Source organism: Prionailurus bengalensis, chromosome D2, assembly GCF_016509475.1.
Source record: "Prionailurus bengalensis isolate Pbe53 chromosome D2, Fcat_Pben_1.1_paternal_pri, whole genome shotgun sequence".
Lineage (NCBI taxonomy): Eukaryota > Metazoa > Chordata > Mammalia > Carnivora > Felidae > Prionailurus > Prionailurus bengalensis.
Window position 1 is genome coordinate 87,119,355 of NC_057351.1, and position 19,059 is coordinate 87,138,413.

Genomic DNA, 19,059 nt, shown 5'->3' on the forward strand with positions numbered 1-19,059 from the left:
CCGGGACAAGAGCTGGAAAATCAGTGCCCACGTCCCGTGACACCCCTTGGCTCTCTGCAGCTGACGAAAAAGAGTATCACACCTTACCCTCTTTTTTAAACTGGGTGCTTCCCATCATTTGCATCAGGAACGTTTAGAGTAAACTGATGTGTGTAGACGCGGGTATTTTTTTTAACGTTTATTTACTTTTGAGAGAGTCCGGACTTAACCGCCTGAGCCACCCAGGTGCCCGAGGAAGGTGCTGTTGCTCAGAGAACCTGCTGCTAAATAGCAGCCCACTGCTGGTTTGGGGGGCTCCTGGCCTCTGAACCCCGAGCCGCGGCCTCCAGCTGCCCGAGGACAGCGGAAGGTGGGAGGGTCCCACGGAGGCCTCAGGTCTTGGCTGCTCACACCTGAGGGTGATGACCCGGGAGTACTTGGTAAGCACGCAGGTTCCCAGGCCAGTCCCCGCTCCCCCAGGGATCTGACTCAGGGTCTGGCGGACCTCCAAGCTCCGAGGAGGTGCGAACCGGGGGCGCGGATCAGAGCCACCGTCCTGCTGGCGCCCCGGGTGCCCTTGGGGGGCCCCCGGGTGGGGACGTGCTGCTGAGCAGGGCTGGCCTTTCCCTCCCCCGCCCCCAGGCCTCCGTGTACTGTGTGGCTGCGGTCCTGTGGACGGCAGCCAAGTTCAGTGTTCCCCGAGACCACAAGCTGGCCCTGCCTCGCAGGCTCAAGACCCTCCTCTTGGACATGGCTAGACGCAGCGCCCAGGAGCGGCCGTGTGCGGCAGAGGCCATCAAGGTAAGCACACTGCGGTCGGGACCCCGGCTCACAGTCCAGAGCCTGAGCGATGGCCGACAGGGGACCCAGGTTCTTGTTTCCAGGAAGAGTGGGCACTGGACAGACGGCCATGGGTTTCATTTGCGAACAGGCGGTAGATGATGTCTGCTGCTCACCCCTGGACCACCCCATTGTCTCCGTGGGTTCGCCGGGCCAGGGTGGGTGAGGAACGTCCTGGGGCCAGCCCGACCCCTGCCCTCATGCCCTGCCAGACGGGACAGAGGCTTCTCCCCAACAACCGACTTCCCACAGCTCCTCTGAGGGTCTCTCGGCCTTCCCTCTGGTCTCTCCAGACTGGGCGGGGGCCTGATGGGGCCGGATCCTGACCCTCCCAACAGTGCCCGCGTCTGCCAGCAAGAGCTGGACGCCAGAGGGGGAACTGGGCCACTGTCTCAGTGACGGAGAGGCCACAGGAAGGCCACCCTGTGGAGGGAGAAGCCCTGTGCCGGCCTCCTCTGCCCCGACTGCCCTGCTTCACCAAGTGAGGAGGAGCCCTGTGTCAAAGAGAGATACTCAGACATCAGCTACGATGCCCAGACACGCTACCCAGCAGCCACAGACAGACAGACAGCCGGGGGACGGCCGGCAGGGGAAGGAGTTGCGCTCTACTCCAGATCTGCACGGAGGCGGCTGGAGGTTACGGGGAGAGTGGGGACACAAGAGGAAACTGCCCCGGGGCGGGTCAGCACCAGCACACGGACGCTGGGAGCTGGGACCCACCCTTCCTGACGGTCGAGCTTCGGGGGATCAGGCATAAACCCCTGAACAAGACCGTCCTGGGTCGTGAGAGTCACATTCGCCCCACAGGGGCAGAGGAGGGGTTCACAGCCGTGACCTTTGATAGTAATTGCTCTAAGGCAGGAGGGCATAGCCTCTGCCTGGCATTGGCTCGAACAAACTGAGATTTTCCAGGCAGGGGCCCGAAGGGGTCGGGGCCGTCCCTGACTTCGGCCGCCCCAAGCCGCGCTCTGGCTGGCCAGCCTCTGTGCAGGACTTGGTTGGGGTTCCCGCCAGCAATTAGGAAATGATATAGGTGTTCGGGGGGAGGGAAGGTGCTTACACGGTAGCTTAAAAAAGAATCTTTATCTTTCTTCATCTTCACTGTCAATACCGTCCATGACCCCAGATGAAAAGTAGACGTTCTCATCAGTGACATTCTTTCCCCAAATATCAGAATGTTTGAGCTTGTAGAGTCGGTTCCCAGCGGTCAGCTGCATTTTCAAGGTCCACCCCCCATCCCAGAGCGTTTCTTCTTGTGCACGCACAGGCGGGGCACACGCACAGATGCGGGGACAGACAGCTGGCTTCAAACCTGCCTGGGCCCCATCCACATTTGTCCTGCAAGCAGCCACTGCCTTGTTGTCAAGGTCACCGAGGACTCGGGCCTGCCTGGGTCAAATTGCAGTTAATTGGAAATGTCTACAGAAGTTTTCTCTTGCCTGTTTTTTTAGGTTGCAGTTTTGGGGTTTGCTGTCTGTGCATGTGGGAGCTGACTGGTCTGCCCCTAACTCCTCTGTGGTTCTGTAGCATCACCTGTTCTTGAAGTCTTTAGAGGGACAGGCTGGAAAGGTCATGTGTCATTGTGCCCTCCTCTCCGGCGCTGAGGCAGCCCCTCAGCAAGGGGTGGGGGGCATTTCTGTTCAGCCTTTATTCCTTCTACGTGGGGCTGCAGAATTTCATCCCCGGCTGCCCGAGGCTGGGGTCTGCTTCCTGTACACGAAGCCCCCAGGCCCTCCTCCCTGCCGCTGTGCACTCTCTCAAGGGCTCCTGTCCAAGGCGTGCTCCCCTCTACGTTTGGAGTGACGTGGGCCCGGCCTGCGGCCTCCCAGATGCCGGACACGGGGCTCCTTCTTTCAGATATGCAACACTTACCTCCTTCAGCGAGGCATGGACAGCAGGAAGATTTTAGCCCACCTGAGGGCGTCCACCTGCAAGGTAAGACAGTGCCCTGCAGAGTGTATGTGAAGCCCCCTCGGTTCTGTGCTGGGGCCCGGGCCCTGGGGAGACGAGGATGCTTGTTCTTGCTGTTTACTGTGCGGGTGGAGAGCGAGTTTAGGAAGGGGGGGGCATACCCCACAGTGACCCTTAGGCACAGGTGGCTGTCAGCCTCCTGGGCCTGCGGACCCGGCGGGCCCCGTGGATGGCAGACAGGCACACACACTCCCCCGCAGCGATGGTGCCCTAGAACCCTATCCACACTTTGTTGAATTAGGAAGCAAGCGCCCCCAAGGCTCCCATTGGAAAGAGAAGCAAACCAGGGGGCACCCGGCTGGCTCAGTCGGGGGAGGAGGGGACTCTTGATCTCAGGGTTGTGCATTTGAGCCCCACACTGGGTGTAGACATAACTGAAAAATAAAATCTGAAAAATAAATAGAGAGAGAAGCAAGTCCAGTGTGTGAGCCAGTGCCAGCTCAGAGCTCCGCTGAAAAGTCGGGGAGCGCTCCACGGCGTCCACTCGGGACCGCCGGGCCCCTGGACTCACCTTGACTGGGGCCATCCTGTTCTTCTGCCTCAGGTTGACCAGGAGGAGGAGACCATCGGCCTCCAGAACGCTCTCTCGGTGGTGGAGCTGAACCCCAGTGCGATGCCGCCTCCCGGGCCCAGCTCAGGTGAGCCGCCAGGGCCTGGCCCTTCCTGCCCCCGACGCCACGGCTACCCCCACTGCTGACCCCCCAGCCCTGAGCGGACACCCACAGGCAGCCACCATGGGGCCCCGGAGCAGGGTGTCCAGGACCTCCTGGCGGCCTGGCTGTCCACCTCTGGTCTGACGGCCCTGTCACGCTCCTGTGTCCACATCCACGTGCCGCTGCCCAGCTCCTGTCCTGCCCTGTCCTCCCCCCAGCCTGCCTGTCATGTCTGGGTGATAACCCCCATCCTGCAGCACAAAGAAGACCCCCTCCTCCCGTCCGTGGCCTTCTCCGTGGCTCCCAGCTCCGCCACCCTTGACCCCGGCAGCCTCAGGCCTGTCAAAGTCCCCTTGGAGCCCCGCGGTGGGGAGGAGTGCAGCACCCGCGGGGGCGAGGAGGAGCCAGCTCACCTTATGGCAGAGGTGGGAGCTGCTCCAGGGCATCTCGGGACCCGCACTCACGCGGAGTCTGTCCCCAGGCTTTGTTCAGGTCGGCGGGGACACCAGGCTGGTGGCAGTGCAGGGGCCCGTGCCCACTCAACCCTCCTGCTGCGAAGCGGCTGCCTCCCTGCCAGCCGCCTTCACCTCGGCAGCCACACACTTCAAGCCCATTGTACTGGCACCAGATGCAGGTGATGCCAGGTGAGCAACCCCACCCCGGAGCTGGCGGGGTCCCCGAGCCCTTCCTCAGTGCTCTCTCCTTCTCTCTGTGCTCTCAGGGACCGGGAGGGCGCTGCGAAGCAGGCTCCCGAGACCCATGGAGCCGTCCCCAGCCAGCAGATTCCTGACCAGCTGGTACCGGGTGCCGGACCACAGGGAGCAGCCCCAGAGCCTCTCAGAGAGTCCGTGCCGAGAGACACGGGCCAGGGGAACCCCTGCACCCCTCCCCCTGCCCCGGCCAGCCCGCCGGAGGAGGCTTCACCAGCGATGCCCGCATCTTCTACGGCTGTCCCACCCCTGAAGGCACAGGTGCCCCCCACGGAGCAAGGGCCAGACCCAGTAGCCCTGCCTGGAGCCTCTTCCGAGGGCCTCAGGCCTCGGCCCCCAGGGTCCAGTGCAGCCCGCCATGACCTGGGTCACCCAGCCAAGCCGCCCAGGAGCAAGGCCACTGAGGGCCCAGGCCAGGAGCCGGGGGGTCCCCCGTCAGCCCCGAGGGACCCCTCCCTGGCCAAGGCGAGTCCAGACAGCCCCAAGGGCACCTCGGTCCCAGAGCAGGATGACCAGGCCCCAGACAGTCACCGCGAGCGGCCCCTGCCAGCAGACCACAAGCTCTGTCCGCCCAGTGTGGACGCCTCACCCCTCCCGAAGAGGACGGCCTGTCCGTCGCTGCAGGAGGCCATGCGCCTCATCCAGGAGGAGTTTGCCTTTGACGGCTACTTGGACAACGGGCTGGAGGCTCTGATCATGGGTATCACGGGGGGGACCACAGGGCTCCCCGGAGCAGCCCCAGGACCAGGGAGAGGCCATGGGGGGACGCGGTACACTGTAGGGGGCCCGTGTGAAGGGGGAACTGGGGTCGTCACAAAGAGGGGGCCCCCCACTCATCCATCTGCACCAAGAGCTCATGGGGCAGAGCTGAGCCCCCCAGGATTCGGCCGGCAGCAGAGTCTTAGGCAGGAAGAGGGACTTAGAGCCCTGGCGCCCCCGCCCGGCCCCCTGCCAGCTCCTTCCGCCCTGGAGAGCGGGGAGCACAGAAGGTGCTCTCCCACGTGGTAACTGGCCGCTGTCATTTTGCAAACCCAGGGGAATACATTTACGCCCTGAAAGACCTCACCTACGCCACGTTCTGTGGGGCCATTTCGGAGAAGTTCTGTGACCTGTACTGGGGGGAACAGTTGCTGCACAATCTCTTCCACGTGGTGAACGGGAGGGCATCGCCCCCGGAGAAGTGAGTCCCCCACCCTGGGGCCCTGTTCCGCCTCCTCTAAGCCCTGGGCTGCCTTCCCTGCGTCCCCTCCCACCCCCCTGGGCTCCAGCTCCCCGCCCTCCCCAGACTCGGCTGTCCACCCGGGTCCCCCTTGCCGGGCCTGCAGCCCACCCTGCGGGCGCCGGGCTCCTATGGGCAGGGAGAGAGAGTGTGGGAGGCACAGCCCCTGCTCAGGTACCGGCCCGAGGAGGCGGAGTGACCCGGGGCCCGGAGGGGAGGACGCCCCCCAGGGAACGGGTCAGTGCTGGGTGACAGCAGGTGGATGGGGACCCTCCCTGTGCTGTCCCCCCGCCCCCCCGCCCCCCCGCCCCTTCAGAGACTGTCCTGCTGCTCTTCTGCCGGGGCAGGCCCACCCCCTCCTGGAGGGCTGTCCACAGCGATGTGGGGGGTGCCTGGAGAGGCCCGATGCCCCGACACCCAGTCCCTGAGCCCCAGGCACACCCACAGCCCTCCCCGCCCCCGTCCCCGTGACTGCACCAGGCAGTGGGAGCCGTGGGACCGCCCTGCGGTGTTCACTGCCTGCCCCGTGCAGACAGGTCAACACCGCTGAACACCCCGAATCGGTGCCTGCCCCCCCCCCCGGGTCCCAACACTCACAGGCCCGCAGGCCGCCAACGCCCCGCATTCTCACAGCACTGACCTCCAGAAAGCCCTGTGCCAATCATTTGGGCCCCTTAATTGTTCTGGAAGGAGGGTGCTCTGTGACAGTCTGTGGCCCGCAGTCAGGGTGTCCTCGGGAAGCTGGGTGGGGCCTCTGCTAAGTGGTGTGTGTTGGGCGGGGGGGGGGGTGAGGGGGGAGGGCCAGGTCACCGGTGGGCCCCCACCACAGCCCAGGTGTGTTTACGTGGGGTGAGCTCTGGGGGCTTCTGCACATCCGCCCAGAGACTCCTGCTGGAAAGCAGTGCAGGGAAGCTGTGGCGTCGTGGGAGGCTGACGGGCCGGGCCACAGGGGCATCTGAAGCATCCTTCCCTCTGATGGCAGCGCTTCAGAGGAGGCCGTGTCGCAGCCCCAGGGTGACGGGACTAGCGCTCCAAGTGGCTGCTCACTGTCCAGCAAAAGGCCGTCGTTGCACGGGGCAGGTAAGACACGGGCTCCATCGGGGCAAGAACTCTCCATGGCGGGGTCCACGTTGACTCTCTTGGCGTGGCTGGGTAATTCCAGGAGAGGCTTCCCTTTGCCCCGGGGTACCCCAGTGTCCTCTCAAAGGCACCCAGAGCAGGGCTTGCCAGCTGGGGACCTTGTGCCAGGAAGGGGGGCTCTCCCACGCCCGCAGGTGGGTGGCACACAGGAGCCCAGTGCACTGGGGGCCGGGTGGTCACATTCTGCTTCCTGGAATCGCTGGCCAGCAGCCTGGTGATGGGACAAATCTTTGCTTCTTTCCTGGAAACATGTGCCAGTTAGAGAGTCTGAGGGTTATTTTCCTGGATTGTTAGCACAGGCTGCAGGATGCCGGAAATCTGTGTAATTTCACGGATACCGTGGGAGTGGGGCATGGCTGTAGGAGTCAGGCTGCGTGACTGTGATCACACATGTCATGGCCGTCGGAGCGGGTGGCGAGCACAGGCACCTCACCCCACCCTTCTCCACGTGCGCACTCCAGGAAGTTTGAGAGCAAAGTGAGGGCGCCCACCGGGCCCCCAGCGCCCTGCTGGCCTTCCATCCAGTCTGGTTCCTCCTCATCTACACACAAGCAGCTCACGACCCAGGGGTCTCCTCCCCCACCCCGGGACAGCCCGTGTTGGGAGGGGATCTGAGGGATCCTCCTGGGAGGCAGGACCCCTGCCCTGAACCCTCAGAACCCTCTTCAGGGGGGCACCCTGCCATCTCGAGGGGCTCGTCTGAGCGCAATCAGCTTCTCTGTAAAGAGTTGGTGATGACCCTGCCGCTCGAGCTGCATTTTCGAGGGTGGCCTTCCTCTCCTGTGCAGGGAAGGAGAAACCGGCCACCGCTCGCGTCAGCCGAGCCCCCTGCCCGCCCCCACCACTGTCCGACGTGGACGCAGACGAGCTCTCACGGGGTAACTTTGAGGTGGGATTCCGGCCTCAGAAGTCTGTCAAAGCCGAGCGGGAACAGCAGCCGGAAGCCGGAGAGCACGGGCAGCAGGGTGGGGGCCCCGAGGCAGTGGCCCGGCTGCCCCGGCCCAAGGACGGCAGCCTGGCTGTGAACCCCGGCCCGGCGGACCTCCAGAGCTGCAGCCCCGGCTGGTGCAGTGCCTTCTACGAGGCCGACTGCTTCGGCGCCGACGTCTACAGCTACGTGCAGGAGTTGGCAAGGCAGAAAGCCGGTGGGGCCATGGATGCCGACGCCCAGAGCCCGGTGAGTCCTGGGCCGCTGCCCGGTGCTGGGGGAGGGGGTGCAAGCCCCGCGTGGCGGCAGGTAGTGGGCATGGTGTGCACAGAGCCCCTCCCCGTGCCCCATTCCATGGCCCCCACCATGGCCACCACCAGCGCCCCCCTCTGGCCTGGGCATCCCCTCCACATCTGGGGTAGGAAATGGCTTCTGTCTCTTTGTGAGCTGGGCAAGTGGTCCACGCGTGGCGGGAGAGGACCTCGTGAGGGCGACCACAGTTGGGTTCGGGCCGTGTCTCTGGCGGGCCGGGCAGGTGCAGCTCCCTCCCCCCAGGCAGCCTCCTGCCCCTTGGGCAGCGCACCCACCGCGATGAGGAAAGTGCCGTAGACACCTTGCCCATGGCAGTCCATTCAGGCCGGCCCCGGGCTCCATCTGGCCCGGCCTGAGCTTCTCTCGTGAGCAGCCCACCCCTCCCCCCATGCTATCCTGGTCAGGGCAGCCCAGGCTCCTCCCGAGTCAGCAGGGTGACAGGAGGGCACAAACCTGAGAGTGGCCAGGCCAGGCAAGTTCTTAGGTGAGGGCAGCGCCCCAGAGATCGGGACCCGAGGTTCCCCATAACCAGCCGCTCTGACCTGGGCTGTAGCCTCCCCCCGGGACCAGGGGCTCCCACGGAGGCGCACAAGGTGCGACCCCCCACCCCCCCCCCCCCCACCCAGCAGAGCAGACGGGAAGGAACCGTCAGTGCTCAAGCATCCTGCCCTGGCGCCTCTACCCGCCCCTGCTTGACTCACCTCCTCTGGCCTCCAAGCACAAGGCCCAGAAACGTTGCGTCGCCCCGGCCCTCACGGCACCATCGGAACCTTTCCCAGGTGTTTTCGCCTCGTTGGCCTCCGGCCACTGCCTCAACTTGGCTGCACTGCTCAGCCCTGCGCTAGACAGAGGACGGGCCCTGCCTGGTCCTGGCGCACGTGTGGACGGCGGCCGTGCCCTGTGGAGCCGTGCCGTTCCTCCCGGCGTCGTGCCGCAGGCCCTGCATGTGCCGCCTCAGGCAACAGACTCGGAGGCCTGGCCTCGCGCGCTGGGGGCCTCCCGTGGGGACCCGGTGCGCAGGGCGGCCCCCATGTAGGGCGCCCTCCTCTGGGACCACACGGAAGCTTCACGCCACTGTGTTGGGAGTCCAGTGCCGCGGGCAGAGGGGACGGCTCCCAGGCCCGACGGCCCCCTTCCTTCCACTGGGGGGCCTGCAGTCCTCGCTCACACTTCCTTTTCTGTACCGTGTATTTGCCCTCGGAGCTGCTGGATGTTCTCGCCCCGGCAGCCCTGGTTCTGTACCCGCGGGGGCCTTTCCCAGAAATAGAAAGTGAACAGCCTACAAGGGGCAGAAGGTGCCAGCACGTCTGTGGGCCACATCAGACTCCCGGTCGTGGGAAACGGAGGGTACGGGGCTTGCACAGGTGGTGAGAGAACAGAGCGGGCACCAGCGACGGGGTCACGGCTCATGGCACCCCAAGACGAGCATAGGCCTCGCCACCAAGAGTGGAACAGCTTCCCCTGACGCAGGATCCTGAGCGTCCCAATGCTCGTCCCCATGAGAAGAACCCAGAGACCGTGAGCGCTGGGAGGCGGTGAGGAACAAACACGCTTCACGGAACACTCACGCGTGCACACTTCCCAGCTGTGTTGCTGATAGGGCCCAGAAGCAGCAGTGAGCACACTGTCCTCCAGTCAGAGGGACCAGGGCTCCGGGGGGAAGTCACCGACCCCGGGACGTGTGAAGAGGAGCTGGGGCATCTCGTGCCAGAAAGTAAGGAGATGACGAAACGAGACGGGAGACGTCCAAAGTCAGAGGAAGCAGCTACAGAGCTCCGGTGCCCGGAGCGGCAGCAGTCTGAGAAACTAAAGGAAGCACGCGGGTGTGTTTTCTGACTCGAAGTGGCGCGTACCCACACGTCCGCACTGAGACAGGTGGCTGACCCGAAAGGAGAGCAAGGACCCAACGGTGCTTCTGGAAGAAATCGAAAACCCACCCTTAAGTTCACGTGGAATCTCAAGGGAGCTCAAACAGCCAAAACGATCGCGACAAAGAAGAACAAAAGTGGAGGATTCGCACCTCTGGTTTCAGAACTTGTCACAAAGCTGCCACCGTCCCCACCGTGTGGTCTCGGCACGGAACAGACGCACAGGCCCGTGGGGCAGGATGGGGAGCCCGAAACAAGTCCCCGCCGACGCGAGTGCTGACAGGCCGCCAGGCCCGGCCAGCGGGCAGAGGGCAGAGGGCAGTCCACACAGCGAATGGCGCTGGGAAGACAGGTGTCCAGCTGCACAAAGGAGCGGTCGGGCCTGGACCATACGGCACTTTCAAAAATTGGCCAGAACATCGGAGACCGAAGCACAAGAGCTAAAACCCATGGAGGAACACAGGGGAGGAGCTGGGTGACGCTGGACTTGGAGATGATTTCTTGGACACGACACCAAGATCGCAGGCAACAGAAGTAAAAATAGATTCACTGGACGTGATCAAGACGAAAACCTGCGCATCAGAGGACGCCACCAACAGACCGGGGAAAACAGTTACGAATCCCACGCCTGAGAAAGGCTCGGGCCCCAGAGTACGTGGGGAACACAGAGGACTCCACAAGCACCGAACAACGGGCGACGGACTTGCACAGACATCGCTCCGAAGAAAACACACAAATAGCCAAGCTCACGAAAAGGTTGCCCGGCGTCGGGAGTCGTGAGGGAAAAGCGAATCAAAACCACAGCGAGGCACCACCTCACACACAGTAGGGTGGCCGGTACCAGAACTTGGAAAAGAAAGAAAAGAACACGTGTTGGGAAGATGAGGAGAAGCTGGAACCCTTGCGCACGGCTGGCGGGAACGTAAAATGACGCTGCCGCCGCGGAAAACGCTGGCGATCCCTCCAAAACCTAAGCACAGAATTATCAGTGGGTCAGCAGCCCCACATCTGTGCACCCGGAACAGCCGAAGGCGGGGTCTCGAGGGGACGCGTGCGCTCGGTGTTCCCAGGAGCCAGCAGGTGCGAGCCGCCCAAGTGTCCATCAGCGGATGAGCGGATAAAGAAGATGTACGATATGCACACAGTGGGACGTCCCCCAGCCTCGCGGGAGGGAGACACCCGTCACGCGCGGAGGAGCCCCAAGGGCATGATGCCCAGTGACAGAAGCCAGAGACAAAAGGACAGGCCTGGTGTGACTCCACCCTCACAAGGTCCCCGGAGCCATCACGTTCACAGCCACAGAGAGAGGACAGTGGGCGCCAGGGATGGGGGAGGGGACGGGGACCTGATGTCTGATGGGGGACAGATCTTCCAGGATGGGACAGTCCTGGGGATGGGGGGGTGAGCACACTGGATGCCACGGAACAGCTCGATGAAAATTTGTTAAAATGGTAACTTTTATGTTATGTTTATTTTGTCACAAAAAAATTTCTAAATAAAAATTTTAAAATTAGTTGAGAAAAAAAGGGGAGCGACGACCATTGGTCCCGGGGACCTGAACTGACACCTGCAGATGTCACCATAGGTGAAGCTCTGAGTGACAGAGAAGACACGGGCAGCATCCCTGGGGAGCCCCCTTCGCCCGCCCCTCAAGCCCAACCCACCACCGTCCCACCACCCTGGCCACAGCGGGACCGCGAGCCAGGAGCCCCACTGACCCGGGGGACAAGGGTGGCAGCCAGGGCGGCTCGCGGTGCCCACACCGACTCCCCCGACAGCTGTGGGGACGGGGGGATGAGAAGTCCAGCTGTGCCGCCTGTGTCGGAGGTCACCTTCTGCGGTCACAAGTCATGTCCTCTGACATCACAGGTCACGCCTGCTGGGCGGCTATGGACCGGCTGCCCTGTTTCCAGCCCCTTGAGCTCAGGGCCACAGAGGGTGGCTCTCACCTGTGCGAGTGCCTGGCCCAGGCTGACAGGGCCCTGTCCTCAATTCTGTGTTGTCTTCGGGGTGGTGGCCCCTTGCAGGGAGATGCACCCCCTGGCGAGCGTGGGTGACCCATGCACCGTGCGCAGACTGTTCTTGAAAGTGGGCTCGGAGACGTGCTCAGCCCAGGAGGCTGCTGGCGCCCGCGTCCGTTCTTATCCGGACCATGACCCTGTGGTGGGGACGAGGCTCCCCGGGCCTGCCACCACTGAGAGTGGGGCCCGGTCCCGCGGTCCTCGGCGGGCGGCTCCCGCGGGGGACGGTCTGCAGGAAGCAGGCAGTTTGAGGGAAGCTGTGGAGTGACGTGTTTTCCCTTCTGTTCCTGCTCGCCCGGGAAGGCGTCTCTGCTGGAACCCGAATGCCGCCAGGTGAGTTTCCTGTGCCCTTGTCTGCATCGTGGGTGGGCTGGATCAGGCCGCCGGTTTCACGTTTCGCTCTGAGAGCCACCGTGTCTGTTTCAAAACAGGAGCCCCAGACAAACTCGAAGGGTATAAAACAACCATTAGACACACTTCCACATTTGCTGCCCAAACAGAGCGAGTGTGCAACAGGTCAGGCGTTGGGGTGGGGGGTCAACCAGAGGGCATCATGTTCCCTCTGTCTGTTCCTGACCGCACAGCAGCACCTGCACACCCAGTGCGTGCCGACTGGCGCCCCAGCACGTGCCGCGAGTGGGGGCCGGGAGCCCGCCTTCCGCGTGGCCGCAGCATCTCCGAGGTGGCACACACAGCGCAGAGGTCCTTTGTTGCCCTTCGCCTGCTGTTAAAACGGGCTTTGCTTTCAGTGGTGAGGTGAATGGTGCTGATCTCGGTTCATCCTGTTATGCCCAGAATTCGTGATCCCCAAAGACCACCAGGGAGCCGAGTCCGATGCAAAAGCAAAGAGCCTTTACTCGAGCTAGCTCAAGCTCAATCCCCTACCTGCACCGACGCAGGGGTGAGATGCCGGGGAGAGAGAGCGAGTTTCAAAAGCACAAAAGTTTTATAGGGGTGTAGGGGCAGTTGGTGAGGTGATGGCTGTGGCCTCAGCCGATTGGCTGGGGAAGGGTCGTGGCCTGGGCCAATTGGCTGGGCAAGGGTCGGAGTCCTGTTACGCAGGTGGCCGGGCGTGTTTTGATCGGGAAGTTTGAACGGGTGAGCGGGAGGTTACTCAAGGGGAGGAGGCGTGGTCTGAGGTTTCTGCGATTTTCCCGGAAAAGGGGTCATGTCGGGGACATTGTCACTCAAGGTGGAGGACACAGAACAAGATGGAGTCGGCCGGCGTAGGCCCGCCCTTTCAATCCCTCTTTTCTCTCTTTGCCTACAAGTTCTGGCTTTTCCAGCTTCCTTCCGACTGTGGTTTTGTCTCCTCCCCAGCACTGGCCAGCTTTCAGGCCTGTGTAAATCAAGGACCATGGTGTGTGATGAAAAAAACCCTCACTTGGGTTCGGCCAGGGGAAACGCCTAACCTCGAATGATCCTGGGTGTTTTATTTAGATGCAGCCAGACCCGCTCAGCCCGCGGTCCAGGACGCCTTCTGCTTCTGCCAAGTGTGGCCATGGCCGTGCTGCCCGGCTCCCATGTTTCTTCTCCATCATCCCGTTCTGCATGAATTTTAATTCACATAGATTTAGTTTAAAATCAATCAAAATGGTCCTTTCCAAAGAACCAGTCTGTAGTTCAGTAGCGTGAGAGGTGTTACTGACAAACTTCACACCCAACCTTAAAACCTGAGGTTGCCGAGACGCTCACCTGGGACGAGACCGCGTGAACTCCGTTCTGGCAGGTGTGTGACCCATCGGCCCCAGTGCCCACAAAGCTGCTCCAGGAGAAGGGATCTTATCAGCATCTGGACAAGCATGCAAGGGGGCGACAGGGCTGGACAGGGCCTCATGCAGGGTGGCCTCAGAGGGTGCTCTCCCCATGGCTGTTCTGAGCCACGCAAGAGGAGGGGAGCCCTGGAACACGGGGCCGAGGCCATCCTTCCCCTCTCCGGCAGGGGCCACTGCATCATCAGAAAGCCAAGGTCACAGAGAAGCATGCATGGAGGGCAGAGACACTCAGGTCCCTACACCCAGAAGGCAGAGGAGGAGTCCTCCGCGAACACAGTTCTGCGGGGCCGCCTGCATTTGCCGCTGTGTGGAGATTTGTGCCATCAACGATGAAATGTTCCAGATCTGCACCATCCATCAGGGCAGCCACCAGCCATGTGTGGCTAACTGAGCGCTTGAGGTGTGGCCCACGTGACCGAGGAATTGACATTTTCATACCACTGAAATAGAAGAGCTGCCACACACGGCCAGTGGCTCCCACGTCGGAGGCGCACTTCAGTCCTGCCCCCGTGTACCCTGGGGGCCTGTTCTCCTCCGCACCCTGGCGGCTGGTGACCAGGGCCTCCAGCTGTCAAGTAGGGGAGGAAGATTTGGACCCGGGGCCACGTGGTGTCAAATCCCACGCTCTGCTCAAACACAGGCCCAGCCAAACGGTGCAACGGCAGCTTCCTCCCCTGCCCTCGAGGGTCTCCCTCGAGGTCTAGATTGACCTCCTCCCCATGCGTGACTCCTCCCCTGCCCTCGGCAGCTTGCACTCAGAGGCCATGGGGGATCTGATTTACCAACGGAGATGTGGCAGGGCCATGTGGTTGTGTTTGCACCACACTCCCAACACCAGGCACGGCCCCTGCCCCCCGGCTGCCCTGGGCCTAGAGGCTCCTACCCTCTGCTGTGGCTGTTGCCACCCCGTTGTTATCGGAGCAGCGTGAAGAAGACAGCCACGTGAACCTCCTTTCAGTAAAACCACCAGAGAGAAGGGATTCAAGTATTTAAATTAAAAGATCACCTGCATTTTTTATTTTACAAAATCATACAGACATAAATGCTGCAATAAAGCAAAGTCCATAGTTGTAGTTAGATAAGATCAGGGGAAAGCTTCTTTGGGTTTGAGGTGCTTAGATGTCCCCAAGTGAAGACCACAGTGTATTTGACTTTCAGATTAAGGTTCTTGTCAGTGTGGCCGCTTCAGGGCTCTGGGGCCACCTTGAACCCTGTTAACAGGAAGTTATTTCCCAGGGAGTCTGAGACCTCCCTGAGCCAACGCCTACCTTTCACTGGTCCCCGGCCCTAGTCTGGTCCCTCACTGTACCCACCACAGGAAAAGTAAACCCACAGCCCCAGCTGGAGACCCATGCTCAAGGCCAGCTCCCAGGGACCTGCCTGGTTTCCGGACCCCTCACTGCTCCACTGTCACATCCCCCCTCAGCCCTGGGCTTGGCCAGGTGGGGGCAGTGGGCCAGGCTGTATCTGTCAGCTCCCTCCTTGAAGGGAGGGGCCACATTTGGATTCTGGTCCTTTCCAACATTCCCTGCCCTGAGCGGGCCTGCCCTGTGGCCTTTCCTGCCCCCTCTGGGTAAGAGAAGAACCCAGACTGTCTGCCCTGGAGGACAGAGCCAGGGATACTGCCCCTCCGAGCGAGCACCCTTGTGGACCCTCCCAGGAGGATGCGCCTCCTCTCCCTGAAGATGCAAATTCTCCTGGAGGGAGCTGGGGCCTCTGTCGCTGGGCTCCCTGGTGGGCAGTGACACATGACCCAGCGGAACTTCCGCTGGCACCGCGGCCCTCTGGACGGTCCGCAGGCGGCAGCGTCCACACGTCCAGGCCACTGTCCCCACGCAGGGGTGGCCGAGGGGCCGCGGCAGGAACTGGGGCCAGTCGCCCCGAGTCTGTGGCAGGGACTCCGTGCTGGGGTCCCCCGGACAGCGGGGCCGAAGTGCGGGGTCGCATGGGTGCAGGGACCTCCCCGGGCCGCAAGTGCCCCCCCTCCGGCCCCTCCCAGGACCAGGAAGGCGGTAGGCATGCGCCAGGCGCCCTCCCAACCGGCCGGAAGTAGTATCTGGAGAACGCTCCAGAAGGACAGACCCTCCGTGGGCCAGGGCAGGTGTCAGGGGTGGAGCCAAGGCCAGGAGGCAGGGCCTGGGTCGCAAAGGGATAGGGCGAGGCCCAAGCTGTGGACCCTGTCCGCCAACCCCCTCCTCTGCGGGCATCCCGGGGGCTGCTGGGGACCTGGCGGTCTGTAATTTTCTTTAAGTGGCTCAGTGGAATCCCTGTCTCTCATTGGCTGGGCTGTGGCAGCCCCTCATTGGCCGGGTTATGGCAGTCCCGCCTTCGTTGGGCTCTGGCAGTTTCTCATTGGCTAGGCCATGACTACCTCTCACTGGCTGGGCTGTTGCCAGGACAGGAGGAAACCTTCCTTCCTCCAGCGGGGTGGTGAAGTGTATCCACCTGCAAGGTCCTTGCTGCGTCTTTACTTCACCGGGCCGTGGGCTGAGAGCTCCCTTGCTGGCCTCCCCCCCGCTGTTTCAGCGCGGTTTCCCTTCACATTTCCTAGTGTCCTTGCACTCGGCCTTGCACAAGGCCTCACATCCCAGCTCGCGGGCACAGATAGTCCTTCTGTGGCTGTTTGACAGCTTTCCTCCCAAGAACTTCCACATGATTCACATGTGTGTCCCTGCATGCTAACGTGTTTTCCGTGTGTGCATCTTGTGTAGACCTTGCTGAGCAGTTGCTTTCGAGACAACAGACGGAAAGCCTGTTGTGAGCGGAGCCTGGGCCGCCAGCACCTCCTGCAGAGGGAGGAGGGCGGTCGCCTGGGCTCACGGGCTCTTTCCTCACTAGGAGCTGGAGCAGCAGCTCATGATAGAGAAAAGAAACTACCGGAAGACTCTGAAGTTCTACCAGAAGCTCTTACAGAAAGAGAAGCGAAACAAAGGTAGTGTTGCGTGTCCACATGCCAGAGCACAGAGTTGGACAAAGCCCCCCCCCCCCCCGGGGAGCTCAGGGGACCACTTTGTGCCACCTCTGCCTGCCCCCAGGTTCCGAGGTGAAGACCATGTTGTCCAAACTGAAAGGGCAGCTAGAAGAAATGAAGTGCAAGGTGCAGTTCCTTGGACTGGTCAAGAAGTATCTGCAGGCAAGTCCCCCTGCGTCTCTGCCCCTCCCACCCCTGCCCCTCCCATCCCTGTCCCTCCCATATCTGCCCCCTCCCATCCCTGCCGCCTCCCATCTCTCCCCCATCTCTGCCCCTCCCATCTCTCCCTCATCTCAGCCCCTCCCACCCCTGCCCCCTCCCATCTCTCCCCCATCTCTGCCCCTCCCACCCCTGCCCTTCCCATCCCTGTCCCTCCCATATCTGCCCCCTCCCGTCCCTGCCCCTCCCATCTTTCCCCTTCCCTCAAGAGGCCTTCATGCTCTTGTGGATACCCGGGAAATCAGTCCCTGGGGGAAAAAAAAAAATCATGAAAACGTGCCGCGATTTTTGAGAAGCCACAGCCATGCAGAGTGACTCAGCACCCATGTCCTGCAAGCACCCGGTGGCAGCAGGTCAACCAGAGGCAGCTAGCTCCCCACCCCACACACAGGTCATGTACGCCGAGCGGTGGGGCCTGGAGCCCTGCGCCCTGCCCGTGATCGTGAACATCTCGGCGGCCCACTGCGACACGCTGGATTTCAGCCCCCTGGACGAGTCCTCGTCCCTCATCTTCTACAACGTCAGCAAGCACCCGCGCGGCGGCAGGCAGAGGAAGGCCCGCGTCCTGCAGGCCGGCACGCCCCTGGGGCTCATGGCCTACCTCTACTCCAGGTGCAGCCCCCGGCCCCTGGGGGGGTGGGGGGGACTGTGGGCTCCCCTGGGCCCCTGCGTGCCTTTTGAAAGCAGGAGGGAGATGGAAACAAAGAAACAGGCCCCCAGAAGGCGAATGAGGTGAAAGTCTTTGCCTCATCGGAGATGGGTTGGCACTTCTTTTGATTTAGGAAATTTTGAATCAGAACTTTAAGCTGCCTCGTGTCAGCTGCCGCTGGCCTCCTTTGCCAGGCTCTTGGCTGGACGTGCACCTGTAGACCTGGGCGTCTGGGTCTCAGCTGTGCCGGGGCAGGTGCCTTGGAAGAGAGACAGGGGATGTGGGATGCACAGTTAACAGCCCAGGGGACTTCTGAATTTAAACACACACGGGAGCCTCAGAGACCTGCCTGGATTCCATCCGCTTTGCCGGGTCAAAACACCCCTTAATTAATCGTGTGGCTTCCCAGGGACTGCCAGTGCGGTTGGTCCCAGCCACTCATTGAACTATTTCTGCAGCTGCCGCCTCTCAGCAGAGCCCTGCACTGGTGCCTCAGACACTCTGACTGATCCGTGCACAGGGGCGCGTTCACCCTGCAGCATGGAGGACCAGTCCACTCACACCCAGGCTCACAGGGATCCCCGGCCGCCCCCGCCCCTCCTCCCTTGTGCCCGCCCCGTCCATCGGCACAGCCACGTGTCCCCCTGGTACAGGCACAGGGCCTCCTGGCAGGTTCCCTTGACCCGATGGCCCGGCCGACGCCACGGGGGCCAGCAGGTCAGGGCTGGGTACAGACTACCTTCCCAGACAATGGTGGAGGCCTCCCCCGGTTCTGGCTTTGGGGGGCCCGTGACACACTTGGGGGCTCCCGGGGCCCTCTTTGAGCTGAAGGCTGTGGTGGTCCCAGAACTGATAGTCAGGTGTCAGCAGGGGACACTGGGGCTGTCAGGGGACGAGGGAAGTACCCTGAGAGCAGAGGCGCCCTGGGCCTCCCAGGATGGCAGCCTCTTCCCGTGTTCTCCCGAGGTGGGCTGTACCCGACTGTGCTGGGAGACTTCCCCTGGCGGGGGTCCTCCGACCAGCCCTGACCACGCGCCCGATGAGGGCGGGCTGTGCAAATACAGGAGACGTGCATGTGTGCATGTGTGGGGGGGGTGTGTGTGTGCTTGGGGGGTGTGCATGTGTGTGTTGAGGGGTATTACGCGGCGTGCTGTGTATGTGCGTGCACAGCACCTCCAACAAGGGGAGAGCCCTTGCTCAGACCCCGTAGGCACCCCCTTCGTGGGGCAGGCTGGACCTGACCCCGGCCGCAGCACCCCCAGCTCCCAGGAGCCCCAGGGTGACCAGGTGGCTAGGCTCCCTCACCCTCCAGACACCAGGCCTCCACCCCCGAAGCCCCTTCCGGACGCCTTGCCAGGACCCCTGCACCTTTCTTTCTGGGACTCAGTCACTGACCTGCATGGTTGTCGCCTGCCCTGGGGCTCCCTGGGGCACCCCTGCGGGCGGGGGACACTCATTCCCTCACCTACCTGGTTTTGCCCTGAAGAAACTGAGAACTTTGGGGCACGACGAGCAGCTCTCCTTTCTAATGTAGGGACTTCCAGTTTGGGGGCGGGGGTCACTGCCTGCGCACACGAGTCCCCCCAAACAGGTTCTAGAAGCAGATAGCGAGGGTGCCTTAAAACTCGATGTTAAAGAAGGTCCTCCCGCCAGAAATGGTTGGGAGTCCCTAACGTTACCAATACCCGCACGCACCTTTTACTTCTCCAAGTGCTTCTCCTGGCAAGGGCCGCGCATATCTACGTGCTCACACACGCGGAACTCACACGCCTTCTCGCTCACGCACGTTCACACGCTCTCTCTC

General features: G+C 62.4%; 1 protein-coding gene across 1 annotated transcript in view; it reads left to right on the forward strand.

Moving 5' to 3' along the window:
• Positions 1 to 19,059, forward strand: part of KNDC1 (kinase non-catalytic C-lobe domain containing 1) — a 65,416-nt gene that overhangs the window by 33,971 nt on the left and 12,386 nt on the right. Inside the window, exons 10-21 of the mRNA XM_043597952.1 lie at positions 622 to 780; positions 2,677 to 2,754; positions 3,335 to 3,428; positions 3,925 to 4,087; positions 4,165 to 4,853; positions 5,189 to 5,333; positions 6,355 to 6,452; positions 7,301 to 7,689; positions 11,945 to 11,974; positions 16,255 to 16,348; positions 16,452 to 16,549; positions 16,998 to 17,218. Of these exons, the coding sequence (XP_043453887.1) occupies positions 622 to 780; positions 2,677 to 2,754; positions 3,335 to 3,428; positions 3,925 to 4,087; positions 4,165 to 4,853; positions 5,189 to 5,333; positions 6,355 to 6,452; positions 7,301 to 7,689; positions 11,945 to 11,974; positions 16,255 to 16,348; positions 16,452 to 16,549; positions 16,998 to 17,218 (2,258 nt within the window). The remainder of the gene's footprint in view (positions 1 to 621; positions 781 to 2,676; positions 2,755 to 3,334; positions 3,429 to 3,924; positions 4,088 to 4,164; positions 4,854 to 5,188; positions 5,334 to 6,354; positions 6,453 to 7,300; positions 7,690 to 11,944; positions 11,975 to 16,254; positions 16,349 to 16,451; positions 16,550 to 16,997; positions 17,219 to 19,059) is intronic.